This window comes from Haliotis rubra, unplaced genomic scaffold, assembly GCF_003918875.1.
Source record: "Haliotis rubra isolate DU_JTF1 unplaced genomic scaffold, ASM391887v1 Scf827, whole genome shotgun sequence".
Taxonomy (NCBI): domain Eukaryota; kingdom Metazoa; phylum Mollusca; class Gastropoda; order Lepetellida; family Haliotidae; genus Haliotis; species Haliotis rubra.
Window position 1 is genome coordinate 139,998 of NW_025767554.1, and position 25,050 is coordinate 165,047.

The 25,050-nt window shown below is 38.9% G+C and overlaps 1 protein-coding gene and 1 long non-coding RNA gene across 7 annotated transcripts in view; one reads left to right on the forward strand and one right to left on the reverse strand.

The window, feature by feature from the left end:
- Positions 1-519: 519 nt before the first annotated feature.
- On the reverse strand, positions 520-22,767 carry LOC124262214. Its single transcript, XR_006894520.1, has 2 exons — positions 22,548-22,767; positions 520-1,032 (listed from the first exon to the last, which is right to left on the reverse strand). It is a non-coding gene; the product is annotated as an uncharacterized LOC124262214 (long non-coding RNA).
- LOC124262209 (serine/threonine-protein kinase PAK 3-like) overlaps positions 1,407-25,050 on the forward strand; it is a 39,813-nt gene continuing 16,169 nt past the window's right edge. For 2 of the 6 annotated variants that reach the window (XM_046696673.1, XM_046696674.1), the window contains exons 1-3: positions 1,407-1,551; positions 13,876-13,976; positions 20,573-20,649. In XM_046696673.1, coding sequence (XP_046552629.1) covers positions 13,921-13,976; positions 20,573-20,649 — 133 coding nt within the window. In that variant the 5' untranslated portion in view covers positions 1,407-1,551; positions 13,876-13,920. Of the gene's footprint in view, positions 1,552-13,875; positions 13,977-16,466; positions 16,564-18,961; positions 19,004-20,032; positions 20,131-20,572; positions 20,650-25,050 lie in introns of those variants that run through there. The other 4 variants (XM_046696678.1, XM_046696675.1, XM_046696676.1 and 1 more) reach the window with 4 other exon arrangements.

Sequence of the window (25,050 nt, forward strand, 5' to 3'; positions counted from 1 at the left end):
CAGACGATGTTGTCAGAGTGACAGAAGACTTTGTCATCGTGATTTCACGTCACTGGGTTGTTTCGTCTTCATTTTAATCCGCTGGCCTTGTTCCTATACATCAGGGCTGAATTGGGCGGGCAGACTCGCCTTCAGTTGTTTGGGGGTATATAATCTTTAGCATAGTTTCATACAGGAGATCCGTCAACTCTTATTGCTGTCCATAGATGAACATATAGAATAGTATATATAACGATTTTGCAGCATTGCCACAGCAACATTCCAACGATATCACAGCAGAATATCAAAACAGTATTAAGTGAGTGAGTGTGGTTTAACGCCGCTTTTAGCAATATTCTAGCACTTGAACATCACGACGGGCCAGCAGAAATGGGTTTCACAAACTGTATGGAATCGAACCCGGTCTTCGGCGAGAAGAACGTACACTTAAACCACAAGGCTACCCCCATCGCCCCCACAACAATAATCAAGCAATACCACATTATCACCGTTTTGTCACACCATAACGCAACATCAGTGCAATATCGCACACTTTATTTTACAATAATATCAAACACTAGTAATTATTTCATTAAGGAATATTACATTAAACATTCTTGCAATATACAGGAGTTCTCGCGAATATTTTATATCAGTCTGGATCGGGGAAAACTGATCGAAAGCCTGAGCATCGATCCTGCGGTCAGAGTATGATACACCACCAGGTCACAGCAGTCCGACAATAGCAGGCATCCGCTCTCAACTGCTACCTGCAGATCAGATCGTTCATATTTTGTTGGATGGAAGTCTGAAGAAATGCAGGTCTGAGACGGTTATATTTGGCTGAATCCAAACAGACAGGTGTGGTGCGACAAAGGAAGGATTATAATCAAGGTAATTTCGCGAAGTCCATGATAATATGATCCTGCCACCCCAAGGGACACAACTCTGCACAGATATTTGTTGCACCTATCGCAGCTGGCCATTCACAGCCATCATCAACAGAGTAGAGTATCGGCTGGTGAAACCTCCATCAAGTCCGGTACTGACAACCTAGAAAGATAATCATAATCATATTAAGTCAGAAAAATTATGGAAATTAAATATATAACCCATATCTACAGTCTGTGTGTGTGTGTGTGTGTGTGAGAGAGAGAGAGAGAGAGAGAGAGGGGACAGTGTCACGGTTTTAAATTCACTTTGTTTTGTCATCATGACTATGCTCGTACAGTTTTCACAGTTTCAGTGTATAATTCTTATCTTTTTTCTTATTTCATGTTGAAATAGTGAGCCGTTTCCCTTTTCTTCATTTTGTCCCATATTACACAACTCAAACTATTCCATCCCGTGATCATCTAATGATAATGTTGCTCTTGGTAAACCACATTCTGAATCACTTTTGCCCAAGCCCCGGGAGAAGAGATGATATTGTCTTTCAAGTCTCGCACGCACCTGCGAGAGTTCAGCGAGATCGATGCAGCCATCTTGTTGACTTCCTGGAGTTTCGTGCTGCACCTAGAACGAATGTCTGTCTCACTGCCGTTGTAATCTGCATATTTATACGTTCATACCGTAAGTACTTTTGTGGATAGCATGTTCGACTTGATTTTTATTATTTGTGAGATCGTATTGACTGTAGTTCTTGATCCACTGACTGATGAGAAACCGGCATGACAGACGAAGTTCGTGGACTGGATATTTCGTATTGATCGCAACACAACTTATAATTTATCATCACTGATTTAATCCTTGTAACATTGTTGCACCGAATTTAAAACAGAATTAATTCGACTGTAATTGTATGAGTCATATGTAAGTTTGTACAGAATACCTTTTAACTATAAACATGTTGTTTAGTAAAATAATTTCATCGTTTTTAATTGTCTGTAATTTTCTTCTAAGACGTTTCAGTTTATATAGAAAATTTGTTCTTGTGTTTGGATAATTCTATTTGTATATTTATTAAATAGTTATATAGGTGGTCGCGTATTAATACGGTGAATTTTAGCCTGAGAGAGTATGATAATCCAACAGAGGATTAGTCATCAATTGTTAGTAGTTGGGAAAGTAGTGTGGCTGTCCAAGCTTGAGTCACCAGTCGCCCCACAAAGGATGGGCATGATACGAAATAAGTCAAAATATGTTTCATGCTTATAAAGATTAGCACAATGAATATACTCATGCATTTTGTAAACACAAAATCTCACATTGACACCAGTGAAAAGGTCCAATGAATGATACATCTGAGAGCTGACATCCAAATGTTTATGAAAATACAGTCGTTTCAAGTCCCCTGAGACAAACTGTAATTATGACACTGTTTATCACTCAGTCACTTATCAATGGCAGCATAAGAGATGTTAATTACTCACTTGCTATTTTGGTAGATTGATAAATGGGGCTACAGAATAGGATCAAAATATTTTATCATGTAATGGTGTAATTGCTAACATTGACATATTGCTAACATTGGCATAAGTAGACATGGTAGAGACATTGTAGTATTTGTAAATTGTACAGATGGTGGACCAATGTCCATAGCTACATGTATACTTCAACTTGTAGAATACAAAAGCCAAGCGTTTAAGTTGCAGCAGGTCACTGTCACCATAACCAAGAGTAATATCCTTTGGATGACATAATATTGTTTTTAATCCCAGATTTACCCCAGTAATTTTCCCCAAATGGACACTAGTCTAAATGTGATTGTTTTTTAATAGTAATAGGTGTCCACTGTCAACAACATTGTATACTTTTCATCCATAATCATGACCTTTTAGCACAGGTAACTTGAGTTTCCTGAGTGAATAATGAATACAAAGCCAATGTTTACACATTACAGTGGTTATGACCTCAATGGTAGTTATTCTGAGTCTCTCATATAACTGTTGGCAGCTATGGGGTGGATAAAGCAATGAGTAGATGCTAGTGTTTGAGATCTGGCTTATGGTGCTGTGAATGAAGGTTGTTATTCATTGTAGGTAGTAGTAACTCGTGTTGGGAATTGGACAAAATATCATAATTGATGATTGGTTCATTACAACCGATCAATCATCGAAAATAATTGGTCAGCATCACTTATCAAAATTTTCTGATTATGTTTGTTACTGCACAAAAAATAAAGAAAAAACATGTAGTTCTTATGAGTCTTTTTGCAAATTCCCCAAAATGCATGTGCAAATTTAACATCTTTAAAGGATGAAATTTATGTTAGGAACATAAATTTCCTGGAGTCTTTAAGATAAATTCAATCCTGACTTGGAACCAGCTTGTAATGTTTATGAAATGTAACAGACAAAACCAACCTTGTGATAAATATTGTTAATGCAAACAAGTGTTCCAGAATTGTTTGTGTTCGATTATGAGAAAACATGATCGATTGCTTGGTCGTTTAGTCATTGCAACCAATCTTCGATTATTTCAATTAATCGGACCACCACTAGTAGTAACCTGTATAGTTCTATCAAGATCCTGGTATGACAGATTATTTATCTCACTGTCTGTGTTGTCATCAGCCATTGCTCCAGGACAGTTTATCATTTCGTTTTCCAGCTGAAGTCTGTTCTTTGAACAGCAAAATATTCATGTGCACTGGGTGCAAGTTGGTATAGATAGTAGATTGCATTTTGCAGTTTCTAAATGTTTAAGTAGAGCTCTGTGATGTCTCTTCTTTTACAGGATACCATGCTATGAAGCTCGTGCTGTTGATCACTAGGTAGTCCAATACAGATTGCCAGATTTGCTTTAACTTATAGTTTAACAAACACTTCAGCTTCTAACATGATAGGGGCGGTGGGGTAGCCTAGTGGTTAAAGCATTGGCTCGTCACGCCGAAGACCCGGGTTCGAATCCCCACATGGGTACAATGTGTGAAGCCCATTTCTGGTGTCCCCCACCGTGATGTTGCTGGAATATTGCTAATAGCGGCGTAAAACCAAAGTCAGTCAGTCTAACATGATATATAGCATTCACTTCCTGTGGCAGTTGTGACACTGGGATTTTTAAGTCCCCAGTGTATCTGAATAAGTGACTAATGGATCAAATGGTCAGGCTTGGCGTCTTGGCTGGACGCACGCCATCATACGTCTCCTAATGCCACTTGTTTCAACATCAGGAGCAGTGGGGTAGCCTAGTGGTTAAAGCGTTCTCTCATCACATTGAAGACCCGGGTTTGAATCCCCACATGTGTGAAGCCCATTTCTGGTGTCCCCCACTGTGATATTGCTGGGATATTGCTAAAAGCGGTGTGAAACCCAGCTCACTCACTCACTCACAGATTTAACTTCAGTGTCCCTTATAACATGTTTTACGTTGTTACACTAACTTACAGCCCAATTTTCTCATTGTTGTAGTGATAAATGACAGATTAATCACTGTTGTAAGTGTAGACCAAGATGCTTGTACCCACTGACATCAATACACATTTTGAGTAGTTCTTCCTGGATGGCAACATATTTCTTTTCACGTGTGACTCAGGGCACTTGCAGTGATGTTTAAGTGGAGTTTATGTATATCGAGGCAGTGATTTTGATTGGGACAAATGGAGTAAGGACATTGCCATGATTTGATCACCTTTTGATCATGTTAATGGATGTTCTGCCATATCATTACCCAATCTTTTATAACAGGTTTAGGAAATGTAGGACATGTTGGATTATTATCTTTGTCCTAGAAAAGATGCTTAACTGAAACACTGCAGGAGATAGTCTACAGTAGTTGGCCATTCTCAGATTATGCCAGCATCTAGATGTGTTTGAAGCAGTTGTTATGTAAAAAGTCTGCCAACTTACTTTTCATTTGATTTCCATTATCCAAATTGAGATGAAGCTGAATCACAATTCCATTTTGTGAATGGTACTAAAACCACAAGTATCGCATAATTCATTTTGTGTGTGTCGTTTCCTGGCTTAAAACTGGATTCACACTTGCAACAGGTGCCCATCAACCTGTACTCATCATTAGAGGTGACCAAATTGGTCAGGTTTAGTGCCTTGGTTTATATCGTATATTTTAGGTTAGGTGTCAAATGCATTTTTGTTATATTAAACAAGAATTTTATTTGTTTGTTTTTGTTTTGTTTTCTTGCGAAAGAAAACTTATTCTAATATTGATGGTCTACTTTTGGAATTATATGCTGAAAATATTTATTTTTTCTCATTGGTTAAACAAGAAAATTTGTGTGATAGCACCATTACAGGTTCATTTGACAAATGTCTTCACAAGCTTTTGTTGTCATGTTTCTGTGAACAGTTATATTTACCCCGTAAACATACTTTAACTCTGCTTTGTGGTTGTAATGGAAAGGAATTTCCAACTCTTTATTCCAGTCCTGGTAATTTACTGGTATCAAGTAGACAGTGAGTTGCTTCAGTGACTAAACCAGGGCCAAGACATGTGCTGGTCATTAATTATAAATATGTAGTCATGGTTTCTCAGTAATAAATTTTGTTGGACTCACCGATTTCTGTCCACTCTCGGTTGTGTGTTATAGATTACATCAGTATAACCATGAAGGTTGTGGTCAGATTATGAATGTAATTATATATTCCTGAAAACTGATCATAGCTCATAATGTCTGCATTTAAGTACAGTCGCAGTCCTCTGTAACCTGAAATAATTTTTATTGCTAATAATTATCCAAAATTAGTGTTTCAAATTGAACAGTCATGCGTTACAGAACGGTTTTGTACAGATAATGAGCCAACAATTACAATTAGCAACCCTGGAAGTCTGACTGCTCTAATGATTATTGTCTAGTGGTGGAGGGACTAATATGTAGATAAATGTGAAAATAGATTAATTTGCTACATTCCCACTAAAACTCACTATCCATAGTTAAAGGATGAAATGGTTTGTTTCCACGAAAATTTAATCTTTGATATGTTTTAATACTTTTAGCATGGATAGTGAATTTGTTTATATCTGCGAAGGCAGCAAACTGCCAAATGTCATAGTGTCCCTTTTCATCATGTTCATTATGAAATTAAGAACACAAAGCACTACTTAAACCTTTAGAACTTGCATTTTTGCAACCTAAAACTGCAAATGCAATCTAATATTTATACCAACTTGCACACAATACATGTGAATATTTAGGTGTTCAAACAACACAGACTTCAGCTGGAAAACGGAGTGAGGAACTGGCTTGGAGCAGTGACTCTGATGACTACACAGACAGTGAGTGATATACTGTTGCTGTTCACTTCATGAAAGTTTATGAAACAAGATAGATTGATCTTATCACACCCATAATATTTTGTTATAATAATGTTCTGATCAATACCGAATCTCAAGATGATATATAGCTGTATATTGAGCTACATGTGCAACCTGTTTTTGTCCGGTGCAGCAAGGTTCTTATCTAAGACTGCACCAGGTGCAAATAGATTTCATTTCCTGAAACTGACCCAGAAGGTGTTGATATCTTCCACTTGTGCAGCACATCTCCATTGTGTGGGAAGGTTAATCTACCAAAGTAGTTTTGTAGTGGTTGTCCGATTAATTGAAGTAATCGAAGATTGGTCGCAATGACTAAACGACCATCAATTGATCATGTTTTCTCATAATTGATAACAAACAATTTTGGAACACTTGTTTGCATTAACAAAAATTTTCACAGGGTTGGTTTTGTCTGTTTCATTTCATAAGCACCACAAGCTTGTTCCAAGTCAGGATTGAATATATCTTAAAGAGTCCAGGTAATTTATGTTCTTAACATATTAGTCATCCTGTGAAGATGTGAAAGTTGCATATGCATTGTGTGCAATTTGAAAAAAAATCCTGAAAGAACTACATGTTTCTTCTGTATGTTTTGTGCATTAACAAACATAACCAGGAAAATTTGATAAATGACGCTAACCAATTATTTTCGATGATTGATCGGTTGTAATGAACCAATCATCAATTATGAGATTTTAACCAATTCCCAACACTATAGTTTACTCAACTGCAATACACTGACTGTATTATGCTGTTGAACTATGACATGCATGTGTGCATCTCATATTTTGTTTTTTTTATTTTATTGTTTTTTTTGAAAGTTTAGAGACATTTGAACTTAGGTACATTTTGCTGAATTTCTCTATGATGATAGTGTAATAGGGGATGAAGTCTATCCACTTCTCCACAAAAACTGCTCATCAGAATTCAATGAACTTCTACATGTCTTTTGTAGGGACTCTAAAGGTGTGCATTTCATAATTTTTTATGCAATTTCTTAATTTTGTCACTTTTACAGATGTTTGAACTTAGTTGAATTTTGTTCTATTCAGTCTGTTGGTTCCATCCAACAGGGGGTTACGTTATCCACTTCTCCTCAAAAACTACTTTATGGAATACATTTAGATTACACATGTGCTTTATAGGGACTCTAAAGGCGTGCATCTCATATTTTGATTTTGTATTTTATTTATTTTTCCAATTTTAATGCCGTTTAAACTTGCATAAATTTTGTTGAATTTCTCTCTGAATATAGTGTTGTAGGGGGTGAAGTCTATCCACTTCTCCACAAAAGCTGCTCACAGAATTAGCCTTCTATGTGTGTTTCATTGGGACTCTAAAGGTGTGCGTCTCATACCTTGTTCATCCAATTTCTTAATTTTGTCACTTCTACAGATGTTTGAACTTGAATTGGCTCTATTCATCAAGTTCGTCCCATACAACAGGGGGTGTACTTTATCCACTTCTCCTCAAAAACCACTGCACAAAACTCATTTAGCTTACATATGTCTTTTATAGAGACTCTAAAGGTGTGCATCTCATATTTTGTTTTCATATTTTATAATTTTTCATATGTTTAGAGAATTTTGAACTTAGATACATTTTCCTGAATTTCTCTCTGATGATAGTGAAATAGGGGATTAAGTCTATCCACTTCTCCACAAAAACTGCTAAACAGAATTGATTAAGCTTATACATGTGTTTCATGGAGACTCGAAAGGTGTGCATGTCATAGTTGCATAGATGTTTATTGAACTTGTTCGTGAATTTTGTTCAATTATTGATCTTTATATGTCTTATGAATGTCAGCGGGGGCATCCGTGTCCCTGGACACAATTTTTCTTGTTTTATGATTGGGATGTTTTTCATGATGACTATCTGGGCTTGACTGAAGATGGGGGTAGTGCTTGCTTGTGGCATTAGAACTCCGAAACTGTGAAATATTTTGGATGAAACCTGCCATACAGACCTGCCATACAGACCTGTCTTGTGGTGCCGTTTGATTTGGGATATTTTTATTTGTTGTTATTGAGGTGAGGTGAAATTGGGTTTTACGTCGTACTTGAGAATATTTCGCTCATATGACGATGTGCATGCGTGTGTATGTGTATTTGCGGCTGCTTGAACTAGCCCAGACTTAAGCTGGTTTTATAGTGCTAGCCAACTGAGATACCATGCCGCAGTGAAGCATGAATACCCCACTCAGACACATTATACTGACTCCGAGCCGACCAGTCCTTCTTGTACCCATTAATGCCGAGCGTCAGGCAGGGACCAACAAGTACCATATTTTAACGTCTTTTGGTATGACGCGTCGGGGATCGAACCCGCGACCTTCCGCTCCCCGGGCGGACGCTCTAACCACTACACCACAGAGGCGGTCTATTTGTTGTTATTGTGTTTTCATGGGGAAAACATGGATTTCTGGAAACATGAGAGTAGCTCCATATCCACTGAATGTTTCTTGATGAAATGTCTGTACAGATACATTTAGTGGTCAACTGATTTTGTCATCATACCTCAATTGCATACCTCAGTGTTCACAGTGTCAATCACTGGATTGTCTGGTCCAGACTTGATTGTTTACAGACCATGGTCATATAGCTGGATTATTGCTCAGTGCTGCGTTTAAGGGCAAACAAACAATCACAGAAATGCCTGGTCTGCCCAAGATTTATCGAGACTTAAGTCATATAGCTGGAATATTGCTCAGTGCTGCATTTAACAGCAAACAAACAATCACAGAATTGGTCTGCCCTAGATTTATCGAGACTTAAGTCATATAGCTGGAATATTGCTTAGTGCAGCGTGAAACACCACTCACATTATCAGCAATCGCTTTTATGCATGAGATCTGACGATCGCATCATGGGTTCCTCTGCCTTGGCTGCATTAATTCCAGATTCTTAAACCAGCAAAAAGATCATAGTGATAAAGATGGAAGAAATAGCCCATAACAAGCCTAAACTCTCTATGCAGTAATTGTCTGCCTTGTCCAGACAACAATGTCACGGTATTGATTGCAAGCCTGCACACTGCCCATTGCTCTGCTCCTGCTAACAGGCAGGGATAGTCTTGACTTATTACTCTCACTGACATTCTCAAGCTTTTGTACACACAACATGCCGGTGCAGGTGCCCCCTGGCACTGAGTTTCGGGGGCTGTTTAGTAGAAATCAATGATAAACCTATTACATTATCAAGTGCTGAGTCAGCAGACGAGGGGCCTCATGATGTTGTAATTGATTGTAACACTTCACACAAACCAGGGAGTTAGGAGGGATGTTAGGGCGAGACTGTAGTGTTTGGGGGTCTGATGGATTTCTTTTAGGTAGCCTCATCACAGGAGAGGATGCTCTGAGAGTGTTCCTAACCTCTTCATCCTCTTGTAGTTGTAGCAACGATCAAAGAACTTTAACGAAAGAGTTTGAGATAGTTGTCAGGAAAGTATTTTGGGTTTCGTTTGACGAGGAGACGTACACAGACCTCACAGTTTGGGATAAGTTCAGAGGAGCCAAGAAGTGTCTCAGAAAAATATATTCAAGGGGCTATAAAGCATAAGAAACCTATTCGGTCAAGATGGTCCTTCTCTTTCTATGAAGGGACACAAGCTGCCTTGTATTCTGGCAGCACACCTGGCGGAGTTGTGTCCCTTGCCAGGCTGTCTCATCTCAGGTTCAAGTCCCAGCTATGCCCTGATGAGCTTGTTGGGGGTGAACTTCTGGTGATTTACAACTTTGAAACTTGGGACATGCCAACCAGCTCCAGTGAGCACTCACTCACTCACTTGGGGCGGTGGGGTAGCCTAGTGGTTAAAGAGTTGGCTCGTCACGCCATAGACCCGGGTTCGAATCCCCACATGGGTACAATGTGTGAAGCCCATTTTTCTGGTGTCCCCTGCCGTGATGTTGCTGGAATATTGCTAAAAACAGCGTAAAACCAAACTCACTCACTCACTCACTCAGTAATATTCTTGTAATCACAAAGCTGACTTTGTTGATTGTGCATCTTTCTTGTTTTATCAAATAACAACTTCGCTGGTAGCCAAGACTCACAGTAAAGCAAGATCATTATTCATGTTAAATAAGACTACTGGAAACCATCTCGTGCTTGCTTTGGCATTGCTGTCAAATATTTACAAGAAATGTTTAATTCACTGTTGTGAAGGACGTCTAATATTGTAATAACAAGAATGCTGGAAGCGTTTTTACCAGTCTTGATTGATGGTGGAGGCCATCTGCTAAATAATAAAGATGATTGATTTGGAACATCTGAGCCAAGGAAATTGTGTTACGTCCAAGAACACAATTCTTTAAGTAATGGATAAATGGATGGTCAATAACTTGGTGGTGGTTCAAAAAGATGGATTGACCAGATTCCTGTTTCATCTGTCTTAGTGCTATGGTTGTCAATAATGGATGCTCAGAAACTTAGTGGTGGTTCAAAAAGATGGATTGACCAGATTCCTATCTTAGTACTATGGTTGTTGCGAGTCCCATAACTTGCAAAATTTTAGCAGTAAGTATGTGTAACCTTGATTAAAGTTGTTGTTACTACACCATATGTACACAGAAGTAATATAACATTTGTTGACTCACAGAAGTTTTAGCCTTACCTTTGCTTGCTAAATTCAGATTTCACTTACTCAACATGGACTCGTGCAGACTGTGAGTCGTATCTTGTAAAAGTGGTTGTTCTCATGCTTTAAGTTTAACATTGATATATTCGCTATATCCTATACATTCCTCTGTAATCTTAAATCTTATCAAAGGGGTTGTTCCAATGCTTTAAGTTTAACATTGATATATTCGCTATATCCTAAACATTCCTCTGTAATTTTAAATCTTATCAAAGTGGTTGTTCCCATGCTTTAATATACAAATAATCACTATTTACTGTATGCTTATGCAGTCCCAGTCCAGTCAAATGGGTTGTTTCCATGATTTCATGATCCATACATAAAAATGTGTTCGATTTTTGGATTTTAAGAAAATCCAGGAATAATGTTGAAGACCCGGCCCCTTCAGTGCGTGGGCAGGACAACTGCATGTGTATCGACAATGGAATCAGGTTGACTCTGACATAAAACAACAGGATAATTACCATCCATACAACAATCACAAACAATTATCACTGTCTGACATTCCAGTTGGAGTAATTAGTCTAATTATAGCCATAAAACTATGACGACAACAGAGCCATTTCATACAACATGTTTAAGCCATGTGTCATTGATACCTACGCCATGTCAAGTGATGGGGACCCACCATTAATATTCCCTGGCACAGGGAAGCTGGGTCATTGTTGTGGGAGACAAGGATAGTCTTTGGTTCACTGACTCAAAACAGACCCAAACATTCTAAGAAAGGAGGTGTTAGCTAAAGGTGCCAGTTCCTATGACAGTGTTGAAAGTTTTTTAGTTATTAGTGGGAGTGAGTTGGATTTTATGTCACGTTTAGCAATATTCCAGCAGCATCAGAGTGGGAGGGACTCATGCATTCTACCAATGTGTGGAATCAAACCCCCACCTTCGACGTGAAAAGCGAACACCTTACCCACTAGGCTGCCCCATGTATTGGTAGGAGGGTTTTGGGGCCAATACGTCATTTATCCTGTAATCATCAGCAAGATGGGGAGGCCTTAATTAATTATTCCTGATTATCACATAAGTGACATTTCGTTAAATCTCGCATGTGTTGCTCTTGTTTGTGAGACAATAGATCGTTACATCTGATTGGCTGGTTAGATTTGTGTACAAGGGGACACCTGTTCAGGGGTTGCTTTTGTGTGTGGCACTTACACAGCTGTCTCCAAGTGAAGGCCTGGTCGCTGCATACTCCTTATTTAGTCATCAATTCACACTTGTGTTGATAACCTCGGATAACTCTAAGTAGTCAACTTCACACAATGGTGTTTGAGTGTGGTTGTCCAGTTAACCCAAAACACTTCGGGAAATATTTTATAAGGCCTAAAAAAATGTGGTTTGATTGCCCGACCGACCCTTGTATTCTGGTGCCGACCCAATTTTTTTTTAAGCAGACTGAATAAAATAAGCTTTCAGATACCATTGTTTTTCCGGCGCCGACAGATGTCGGTCATTCTGATAGAGAACGTCAATATGATGGCCGCAAGCTTGATTGAATAAACAATTACACATTGATACATGTGTTATTAGTTTGTACTTTCCTTCTAAAAAAATATGTAAATATTAAAAAAATTCCTACCTACCTAACCTAAATTTTATAAAGAGGTGTAATCGGAACCACAATATTTTTTGTATTTGGCCTAACTGCCACTCTGACTAGTACTGATACCCACATGTCCATTTCTTCGAGTCGTTATGCTTATTTGTGGGAACATATGATGGTCTTACTAATATAATTTAGATAAATTCATAGATGTGGAAAGTATTGAGTTATATAGTGATTCAAATATATCAACGAACAATGGCATAAATTTGCAATAATTCATAATTCCATTTATATTATTAATCTGAAATTTGATACTGCCATAATATTGTTTCCATGGTAGTATCAACTAACTTACCTGCCTGAGGGTATTGTGGAATTATTCCTGAGTTAATGACAGTGATCAATGGTGATGCTATCAAGATGCTGGAATATGATCAAAGTTATTGCTTGCTTTTACTGCAAAAAGGGAGTGCCCGCCTCATGCTGATTATTCTTTCAGTATTTGATACATTGTCATATAGATGATTTTCTACATACAGAATGTTGTTAGCATCTAGTTTGTCTCTGCAGCATCACCATGGGAACTTGTAAGAGAATTGAAGTAAACCCTAGAAAGGGAACATCTAGGCTTGCCACAAAATGTCTGTTTTTCTGTACATCGTAACCATGGTAACCCCTAGTAGGGCATGTGTAGACAATAGAAAGGGCATATCTGGTCATGAACATGAAGTTTCAATGTTTAATTTGTCTCCAAAGTGTTAACATGAACAGTCAGTAGAAAGGGAACATCAAGGCTTGACACCAAGTGGCAACGTTTATTTTGTCATAACTGTGTAACCATGGTAACACCTAGTTGACCATGAATAGCCAGTAGAAAGGGCACATGAAGGCTCAATACCATGTGGCAATGTTTATTTTGTCGCTACAGTGTAACCATGGTAACACCTAGTAGAACATAGTAGAAAGGGCACATGAAGGCTCAATACCATGTGGCAATGTTTATTTTGTCGCTACAGTGTAACCATGGTAACACCTAGTAGAACATAGTCAGTATAAAGGGCTCAACAGCAAGTGGCTCAAGTGAAACCATGGTAACACCATAGAACATAGTCAGTACAAAGGTCTCAACACCAAGTGGCAAAGTATATTTTGTCTCTACAGTGTAACCATGGTAACACCTAGTAGAACATAGTCAGTACAAAGGGCTCAACACCAAGTGGCAATGTTTATTTTGTCGCTACAGTGTAACCATGGTAACACCTAGTAGAACATAGTCAGTATAAAGGGCTCAACAGCAAGTGGCAACATTTATATTGTCTCTACAGTGAAACCATGGTAACACCATAGAACATAGTCAGTACAAAGGACTCAACACCAAGTGGCAAAGTATATTTTGTCTCTACAGTGTAACCATGGTAACACCTAGTAGAACATAGTCAGTACAAAGGGCTCAACACCAAGTGGCAACGTTTATTTTGTCTCTACAGTGTAACCCGTAGTGGAGAGAGGGCACACCAGAACTAGCTGAAACAATGTCGGAGGATGTAGACAAGCCCCCAGCCCCGCCCGTCAGACTAGAGAGTGCCAGGTAAGTCTCCCTTTGGTCACAGCACCGTGGAGAGAGTTCAGGACATCAGAGCCCCTGGGAGATCAGTGAAACATCTTTTGTAAATTTACCACAATTCCAAATCCTGAGTCTAACAAAATGTTTCCCTGCCTGGTAAGAACAGATAATAGTATGTTACCACCATTATCTTCAGAAGTGGTACAAATAGATTTTGCCTGGCAAGCATGAAGTGCTTGGCTGAGACTGTGGGCAGCACCTGTAATAACAACCCATGGTTATGAGACACCTTTTCCAAACTTTGGTCTGTTCTGAACTCCCATGGTGAACACTCGTCCTGTTTAGTAAGTACCAAGAGGAAACACATGTTACCAATGATATGTAACACTACAGTTATACAAATGATTCAAGATGGCATTGATAGACGCAGCTGGAATGACTACTAGAGGTTTTCCGATGATCGAAAATAATCGAAAATTGATTGAAAGAAGGATTAAAGATAATTATCGATTAAAAAACATAATTTCGCTTATTCAGAATTTTGTTGTTTTAGTATAACACACTTGAATGAAGTAAACTAACCATTAAATTTGATGAATATTCACGAACAAACATGCGCTCAACAGCGCAAAGCTATGTGCATTGTAAAATTTTATCCACTTTTATTGTTTATTTACAATTACAGTGTCTTTCTTGCATGCGTGCATTTCATTGTATGACAGTATTAGTTATAAAACACATTAATTAGAAAAAAACTGTTGAAAAACCCTTAAAATTGGTGATTACATTAAAAATGTATATATATTTCAATTATAATTGATAATCGTTTACCACAAGTTCTCCGATAATCGATAGTGGATTTGGTTTCCGATTCCCAACAGTAATGACTACCTGTTTTACATAAACTACTCTGTCTCACCATCCAGGATGGGATTTCGCTATTTACAACCTGCACTGTTAAAAATGGCTGGTGCAGGTTGCCTTCAGTAACAAGTTGCACTCGGTGCAGGTAACAATAAATCTTCCAGCGTGCTATAGCTGTCATCATGTGTTTTGATTGGGAAGTAAGTGGCTGGAAGTAATACGTTTCTCTCCACATGACTTGTGACAAGCATAAACATTTGTGTACTCATAAGTCAGTTACGTAGAAGTTATCATATAATTTGAGCTTTATAAGTAAAGGTAAGGCAAAATTGAAACAGAATCATTAGTCATTTATGATCATGGGGTCAGGTTCTGTTGAATGTATCTGATACTGATGAGTGAGTGAGTTTAGTTTCATGCCACACTCAGCAATATTCCAGCTATATGGCGGTGGTCTGTAAATAATCGAGTCTGGACCAGACAATCCAGTGAACAACAGCATGAGCATCGATCTATGCAATTTGGAACCGATGACTTGTGTCAACCAAGTCAGCGAGCCTGGCCACCCGATCCCGTTAGTCGCCTCTTACGACAAGCATGGGTTACTGAAGATCAATATTCAGACCTTCACGGGTCTATGATACTGAGCACTTGTTATGAAAATTGCTAAACAAATATTTGATACTTTCTAGAACCGGTGACATTATTTTTGGGTGCAACCAAAATCTTGATGGTGCCGCCAAACCTATAAGCCAGGTTGCACTCGCTGCAGGTGCTGGAAAACAACAAAATTGCACCATGCTGTCCTTGAACCATATTATTTTCCCATCTGACCATGCTGAAAAGCCCTAAATGAAGCAAGTCTAGATTTTCCTCCGGTTCAAGTTGTGAATCGCCCACCTTGCTGGGGCTCCTTTTTAGTTTAAATGTCAAAGTTTAATATTTCCGCAGACGAGCATTAGTATTAACATAAACCTTGTCTGAAATAGGATGTGGACTAGTTTTGTTTCACTCAGTGTTTTACCTAGACTGTCTGGTGGATTTAGGATTTTATAAGTTAGTATGAAGGTCAAGGTGTACTGGTCGTGGCCATTGTCTTTTGAAGGTGCAGATATGAAGGACTTTCTCCAGGTCTAATGGGAATTATTCCAAAATTTGAATAAAAAATTCATTTCATAACAACTATAACATTATTTTGAGGGTTTTTGTAATTCTGGTAATAAATAATAAAAATATCAGTGCACTGCATACAATGTCAGAATACTTCTGAATTTAGAACCCAAAATCTTCTAAAATTCAAAAATATCAATAAACATTGTTTTCCCAAACTGCTGCCTAGGGCAATTTGTTTCAAATCTTAACTAAGTCAGCTCATGAAATGTAGCATTAAGCAAAGCTCACTCACTCACTCAGCCTAATATCACTGTGAGTCACACATAACGAGGGCGTGGCTCATCAAGTACACCTGAATTATACGTTTATAACACTAATTATCCCTAGATCAATGTGAGTATACTGTACCCTGTAATGACACTGATGGCTTTGAACCATGACAAGGTATGGATCTCAGGTAACTGTAATGTTATGTTAATGAGGAGGAAGGTCCTGCCCAACTCCAGGAGACAGTCACCACCCTATCACGTCAGCAGTATGTTAGGACTTGACGAATGTAGACTGAACATCTAGGCCGGGACTGACTGATCTACCTGATGCAGGCTAAAGTGTTGATGAGAAAGAAACATGGCCGGTAAGGTCGATCCAGATGTGATGAATACTATCTATTTTGAAATTAACATGTTTGGTAAGGAGCATATAGTTTTGATGAAGAATATGTGTACTAACTATTAGAAAATAGCGTGTCATTTAAGGAGTATATAGTTTCAGTGTTTGCCATGACACAGAAAACCTCCGTATTTGACGCACAAATTGTCTCAAATACGCAGTGAATTTAGAAGCGTCATTGTTGACGCAATGCTACTGGGCGTTTAGTTTAGATAATGTAAACTTTTAAAACTGAGTGTTTGCCAATTACTCGACACGCCTAAGACCCGGGTTCGAATCCCCACATGGGCACAATGTGTGAAGCCCAATTCTGGTGTCCCCCGCCGTGATGTTGCTGGAATATTGCTAAAAGCGGTGTTAAACCAAACTCAGTCAGTCAGTTTGCCAGCTAACTGCTCAGTGCTGATTAAATACCTGACCTGCCTTACCTTGTTTTTTGTCGTTATTAAACAGTCACAGTTGATGTCTTGATGAAAGTTCCAAACTGAAGTTGACTCCCAAAAACATGTCCATGACTCCCTCTCATGACACCAGGGAGTCATGATGACTCCTAAATTTTTATGCCTAGGGCAAATACTGTAGTTTTGACAAGAATTATGTATGCTATCTATTTTGAAAATAATATGTTTGGTAAGGGGTATATTGTTTTGCTGCTTGAATCTATGTTTATATATTGTTTTGCTGCTTGAATCTATGTTTTATATACTTCTGCCTATTATTGAGGTAATGTGAGTGAGTGAGTTAAGTATGGATGTATATTTCACCCATATCATGATTGTCAGGACATTATTCACTAGTGGTGTTTATTAATTTAATTGTTCGAAGACCAAGCGACCAAGCAATGTCGATCACAGTGATCTGTCTGCCCACATTTTAGTCAACAGTATGTAACACAAGGATTTTTTTACTACTGTCTTAGTCTTTGTGTGAGAACATATCTTGAGTTGTCAGGGCCTGAAAACCTGTTTTATTCTTGCACTTCTAAGTGAAATATTTCATGACTGAATATTTCTTGAAGACTGAGTTTATGTTCATGATATATTATCATCACATAAAGTAGCAAGTTGCATCATGTTATACATATCTACAATAACAATCTGGATAGGAAAATCAGAAAAATGAAGCTAACCAATTTTTTTCGATGATCGTGCGTTGCTAATGAAGCAATCATCAATTGTGTCTTCCAACCAATTCCCAACACTATTATTCACATGCTGTGCAAATCATTTTTCACAGTAGTGAGATAGTGTTTAAAGCTACTTTGAATAAGTTCCAATGTACTGGGGAAAAGAAAATACGATTGCAATACATACTGTTTGAAAAACACATTGCAGTACACTAACAGTGTACTTGTAATACTATGTTGTCCTAGCTGTCATAGAAATAATTATGGTTGTGCATTTGGAGAGCTGACTTCATAAACAGGAACAGGCTTTAATGTTTAGTTTCACAATATTGACCCCTTTAGACCTTTAAGAAAGCGGAAATTTTGAACAAATGTTTGTCTGAAAGAGCACTCGGTGTTTTATCCCAGTATTAGCTGATTTCATCAATAGAACGAGGCTCAGTTTCCACAATATTGACCCCTGAATATGATCAAATGAGATTTGTTGGTTTGTTGTTGAAAGCCACACTCAGCAATATACCAGCTGTATGGCGACAGCCTGTAAATAATCGAATCGGGATCAGACAATCCAGTGATCAACAGCAATGAGTATGAGCATCTATCTACACAATTGGGATACGATGACATGTGACAAACCAAGTCCGCGAGTCTGACCACCCGATCCTGTTAGTCACCTCTTATTTCAAGCATAGGTTACTGAAGACCAATTCAAGCCCAGATCTTCACGGGTATGATAAAATAAGAAATTTAAGAAAAGTGGAAATTATTTGTATGAAAAAGCACTGTTTGGAGGCCTAGGTAAATGTCTGAATAATTAAATAATATTTGATAGAAATATAATTATAATCCAGTTGAACACAGTGAATGGTTTATGGTTCCAGCGGGTTACCAGTCAATGCCCCACTTGCTACTATTACTAGTGTAGTGTTGTCCATCAGGAATGTGGAATTATGTTAATGATGAGTTATTTTCTCTAATTGTCCTCCTTGTCTGCCCACATAAGGAGCAGATGGTGACAGCAGCAGCCATAGTTGGCCTTGCTGGACTAGCATTCTGTATGGAACTGCCCTACACGAGGGATACTTCATTGTGGTATCCAACACCAGATCTGCTGGTACTTCATTTAGGTTTCCGACACCAGGGCTACTCATTTAGGTGTCTGACACCAGGGCTACTCATTTAGGTTTCCGACACCAGGGCTACTCATTTAGGTTTCTGACACCCGATCTACACCATTGTTGCCATACTGAATTATGCTGTTTAGGGCTTTCAAAAAGAGGTAGGTTTACAAACTTTGGTCGTAATCGCCTGAAGTCATATCATTAAATGTTCCTATGCACTTTGCAATATGTGAACTATGTTGCACTGCTCTATGAAGGTGAGATCTTGTGTTGAGGGTGGACAGCTTCTACTGAGTAGTGGATTGGGCACCTGCCCAGAGAGCAGCCGGTCAGTGGTGGAATACCCTGGCCGTGTTAAATACCATAATAGAGGGTCATTCTCTAACTGGTGCTTGGCTTCAGCAGGGTAAAGGAAGGATTGGTCAGCTCAGAGTCTGTGTCTGAATAGTGTGTCCATGTGAAAACGAGAAAAGTTTCTCCATATTTCCTAAGTAGCAAAGGGCAGTGTTCGCGAATAGTGTCTGACCCTCTGACAAATCCGGTAGATTCGCCAACGGTCCGATAGAAGTCTACAACCCACCGGCCCTAGTGTCCGACTGTATATTTCACAATGACTTTGACTGAAGTTGTTATATGTGACATGTGACACTTGTTTGCTGTTTATTTTATCTTAATTTTTCTTATGTTTGTTAATAATTTCAATGCCAATTATAAGAAATGTTAAATCTGAAATGTGTGTTTAATTTTATTCCATGGGTCCTGTGAATTTTCAATGGGTCAGACAGACATCTTAAACTTACAGGACCCAATGTCCTGTTACTTTGAAACACCATTCGTGAACACTGAAAGGGAAGAAAAAGTCTTAGACAGTGGATACCATTTCCCTTCATATGTGATTTAGCACTGTATCCAGTTTGAGGCCAGTTTCCCCTAGTGACAGTGGTGCCTACAGAAACACAGGGCTGTGTGTTTTCTCCCAGTGTAGCCTATACGCATGGATGAGTTTATCATACAAACATGGCCTCCTCAATAGATGCTGCTTGGATGATATCAAGTGATATCTCTACAGTTAAATACTTTACATATGACTGATTTCACCAGTTACCAAGACGTCATGATTAAATGACAATGAATAGTTTTGGATGGTAAATAGATCCTCCCACATGTTTTCGAAGTTCACATACAATGTACGTTAAGGTTCATGGATAAAAGTGAAAATACCCTGTGCAGGTCTGGGATATCTGTAACTTATATCTGCCCGACTTGGATCTGGGACAACACTAGGGTGAGATCCTCTATGTACTTCCTTCATATATAACCGCTTCAGGGAGTACCATACATCTTTTGCTCAGAACCATTCAACCAGCCATCAGAAGTGTGTGACCTGAGTGAATCAGTCAGACACTGTATGCAGTGATGTTTGTGGATGCACACCAATTACCTAGCAGCATGTCTGCCTATCAATTTAATTACAGTTCCGACTTGTAAATTACACACTTCTGGGGGGTGATGTACGGTGGCTTTTGCAAAGGAGTTACCTGAGTAGTGTATGTACCCTGCAGTCTGTTGTTTGTCATTAGAAGTAAAAAAAAATTAATAGTTCATCAGGAGCGATATTGTTGATTGCAGGTAGTATACCCCAATTGTGGGGTGGTTCTCATTATTGTTTAACAGCTAGCTCACTCACTCACTCACTCACTCACTCACTCACTCCTGTTGTGTTTCAGAGAGTCCTCCATGCCGCAGGAGTACAAGCCGCTCCCTAAGGAGCCGGAGGAGAGGAGAAAGATGAAGACACCTAAAGGTAAGGCCCCTGATCGTGTCTTACACAGATGGAGGTTAATGTAGAACCAATGACCCTATCTTACATGGCTTAAGATTGAAGTAAGGCCCCACATCACACCTTTCTGACACAGCTAGAGGTTAAAGTAAGGCCCCTAACACCTACTTACACAGCTGGAGATAATAGTAAGGCCCCTAACACCTTCTTACACAACTGGAGATAATAGTAAGGCCCCCTAACACCTTTCTTACACATCTAGAGGTTATAGTAAGGCCCCTAACACCTACTTACACAGCTGGAGATAATAGTAAGGCCCCTAACACCTTCTTACACAACTGGAGATAATAGTAAGGCCCCTAACACCTTCTTACACAGCTGGAGGTTAAAGTAAGGCCCCTAACACCTTCTTACACAGCTGGAGATAATAGTAAGGCCCTTAACACCTTCATACAAGCATACAAGTATGATAATAAACTAATTAGGATTATAAGACCAAATATAAAGACGTACATTGACTAGTATCTACATACTGGTGAGCGGACGTCAACCACGTGAATGTAGAAAGAAATTTATCGCGCAGTATTGTCACAATGACCCCCACCTCGCTTCCGTGGGAGAAATCCTTTTGGTCATGATTCAAATACATATTTAACTACGAGTAGAAAGCAGTTTTGATTTTCTAACTTGATGAAAACAAACCATCATTTCATTAATTCTAACAGACTTTAGCCCGTGACTTTTCGATTTTCAAAAATGGCGGCGCCCTGTCGCGAACACCCGCCAGTCTGAGGATAAATGCTATTTAGGTTTGTTTTCACCGAGTTACAAAATCAAAACTACTTTCTACTGGTAGTCATATATGTATTTGATTGATGGCCAATAGGATTTTGCATGACATAGCTTATAACATAACAATTTCTCTCGTGGAAGCAAGGTGGAGTGTCAATATAATACTACTTACAGTATTATTGTTACTCGACCACAACCTGCTTCGAGGAAGAAAATACAACAGGGTTATGTTACAAGTTGTGTCATGGGAATTCTTTATGGTCATCAATCAAATACATATTTTACTACAACTAGTAAGTAGTTTTGATTCTTTCACTTCCGTGAAGTGATCTTAACACAAGTAAGATATCGTTTCAGGCTTCCACAACGCTCGCTTTGCACTCACAAACATAACCCATTTAGCACAAACTGCGGGGTCCTGTGGAAATCTGTGCATGGTAACACCATCGCCCGACCCTTAGGAGCAATTGACAACAACGCAACAATTCGGCATGTCTTCGTTGATGTCGAGAAATCATCAAAATGACGAGCTTGCTACACATTTTCTATACAACTAACTGAAAATCCTTCCTCATATGACGTCACTGCAGTGCTCTGGCGACAGAGTAACGTAACCTGTCTGTGGTTTCGTTGGCAGGCGAGAGTGAAGCAGGCGACATTTTGGCAACTTTTAATCGCTCGGTATTAATTAACCACAAGTTTTTAAAGAATGAATTTGGTGTTCTGCATAAGACTAACCACAAATCTTTCATATGTGATAGTTAAAAGAGTAAAAAAAACAAAGTTTATTTGTTCTTTAAGTCAATAGTAAGGCCCCTAACCTTCTCACACATCTTAAGTCAATAGTAAGGACCCTAACACCTTCTCACACATCTTAAGTCAATAGTAAGGCCCCTAACACCTTCTCACACATCTTAAGTCAATAGTAAGGCCCCTAACACCTTCTCAAACATCTTAAGTCAATAGTAAGGCCCCTAACACGTTCGTACACAGCTATAGTCAATAGTAAGGCCACTGTAGATATAGCTGTCCCCATGTTCTGGATAGGTCATGTTATATATACCACAGCGTGTGTCTGACACACAATGAATGATACACAATCACACACATTAAAATGAAAATATGGCTACCTGGTGTCATGGTCTCTCCAGGAAGGTGTTTAGGTGGGTCCCTGGGTGTCATGGTGTCTTCAGACTGTGTATCAGTAAGTCCAGGGTGTCGTGGTGTCATGGTATCGTGTATGTCCCACCACACTAGCAGTGGCACAGTGTGGAGTGTGTTAATTAATGACCAGCCAGCTGTGAGGGGAGTAGCAAGGGCACTTAAATAAGCTGCTACTTCCTTCCTAGAACTGAGTCAAATATACATCTCGCTGCAGGATGTAAAACTCCCATGGAAGAAGAGTTATATGTGTCTGCAGTGATGTATGTATACATGTCGTTGACGTCAATACACTTGCTGTGAATAGCTATATGACTGAAATAATTCTGATGTGGTGATAAATATTAACTCACCCTCTTGCTGTGAAGATGACTCTCTTTCAATACAAGGGTGTATATTAGAGGAAATACTGTATACAAGTAGGAATAACCAGCTCACTGCCACAAGGGTGTATATTAGAGGAAATACTGTATACAAGTAGGAATAACCAGCTCACTGCCACAAGGGTGTATATTAGAGGAAATACTGTATACAAGTAGGAATAACCAGCTCACTGCCACAAGGGTGTATATTAGAGGAAATACTGTATACAAGTAGGAATAACCAGCTCACTGCCACAAGGGTGTATATTAGAGGAAATACTGTATACAAGTAGGAATAACCAGCTCACTGCAACAACCCAGGTGTATATTAGAAGAAATACTGTATACAAGTAGGAATAACCAGCTCACTGCCACAAGGGTGTATATTAGAGGAAATACTGTATACAAGTAGGAATAACCAGCTCACTGCCACAAGGGTGTATATTAGAAGAAATACTGTATACAAGTAGGAATAACCAGCTCACTGCCACAAGGGTGTATATTAGAGGAAATACTGTATACAAGTAGGAATAACCAGCTCACTGCCACAAGGGTGTATATTAGAGGAAATACTGTATACAAGTAGGAATAACCAGCTCACTGCCACAAGGGTGTATATTAGAGGAAATACTGTATACAAGTAGGAATAACCAGCTCACTGCCACAAGGGTGTATATTAGAGGAAATACTGTATACAAGTAGGAATAACCAGCTCACTGCCACAAGGGTGTATATTAGAGGAAATACTGTATACAAGTTGAAATAACCAGCTCACTGCCACAAGGGTGTATATTAGAGGAAATACTGTATACAAGTAGGAATAACCAGCTCACTGCCACAAGGGTGTATATTAGAGGAAATACTGTATACAAGTAGGAATAACCAGCTCACTGCCACAAGGGTGTATATTAGAGGAAATACTGTATACAAGTAGGAATAACCAGCTCACTGCCACAAGGGTGTATATTAGAGGAAATACTGTATACAAGTAGGAATAACCAGCTCACTGCCACAAGGGTGTATATTAGAGGAAATACTGTATACAAGTAGGAATAACCAGCTCACTGCCACAAGGGTGTATATTAGAGGAAATACTGTATACAAGTTGAAATAACCAGCTCACTGCCACAAGGGTGTATATTAGAGGAAATACTGTATACAAGTTGAAATAACCAGCTCACTGCCACAAGGGTGTATATTAGAGGAAATACTGTATACAAGTAGAAATAACCAGCTCACTGCCACAAGGGTGTATATTAGAGGAAATACTGTATACAAGTAGGAATAACCAGCTCACTGCCACAAGGGTGTATATTAGAGGAAATACTGTATACAAGTTGAAATAACCAGCTCACAGCCACAAGGGTGTATATTAGAGGAAATACTGTATACAAGTAGGAATAACCAGCTCACTGCCACAAGGGTGTATATTAGAGGAAATACTGTATACAAGTAGGAATAACCAGCTCACTGCCACAAGGGTGTATATTAGAGGAAATACTGTATACAAGTAGGAATAACCAGCTCACTGCCACAAGGGTGTATATTAGAGGAAATACTGTATACAAGTAGGAATAACCAGCTCACTGCCACAAGGGTGTATATTAGAGGAAATACTGTATACAAGTAGGAATAACCAGCTCACTGCCACAAGGGTGTATATTAGAGGAAATACTGTATACAAGTAGGAATAACCAGCTCACTGCCACAAGGGTGTATATTAGAGGAAATACTGTATACAAGTAGGAATAACCAGCTCACTGCCACAACCAAGTGTGTATATTAGAGGAAATACTGTATACAAGTAGGAATAACCAGCTCACTGCCACAAGGGTGTGTATATTAGAGGAAATACTGTATACAAGTTAGGAATAACCAGCTCACTGCCACAAGGGTGTATATTAGAGGAAATACTGTATACAAGTTGAAATAACCAGCTCACTGCCACAAGGGTGTATATTAGAGGAAATACTGTATACAAGTAGGAATAACCAGCTCACTGCCACAAGGGTGTATATTAGAGGAAATACTGTATACAAGTAGGAATTACCCAGAGCTTCAGATAAGCTGCGTGTTTGCGTAAAATACGCTATAGAAAAGTTGAAATACG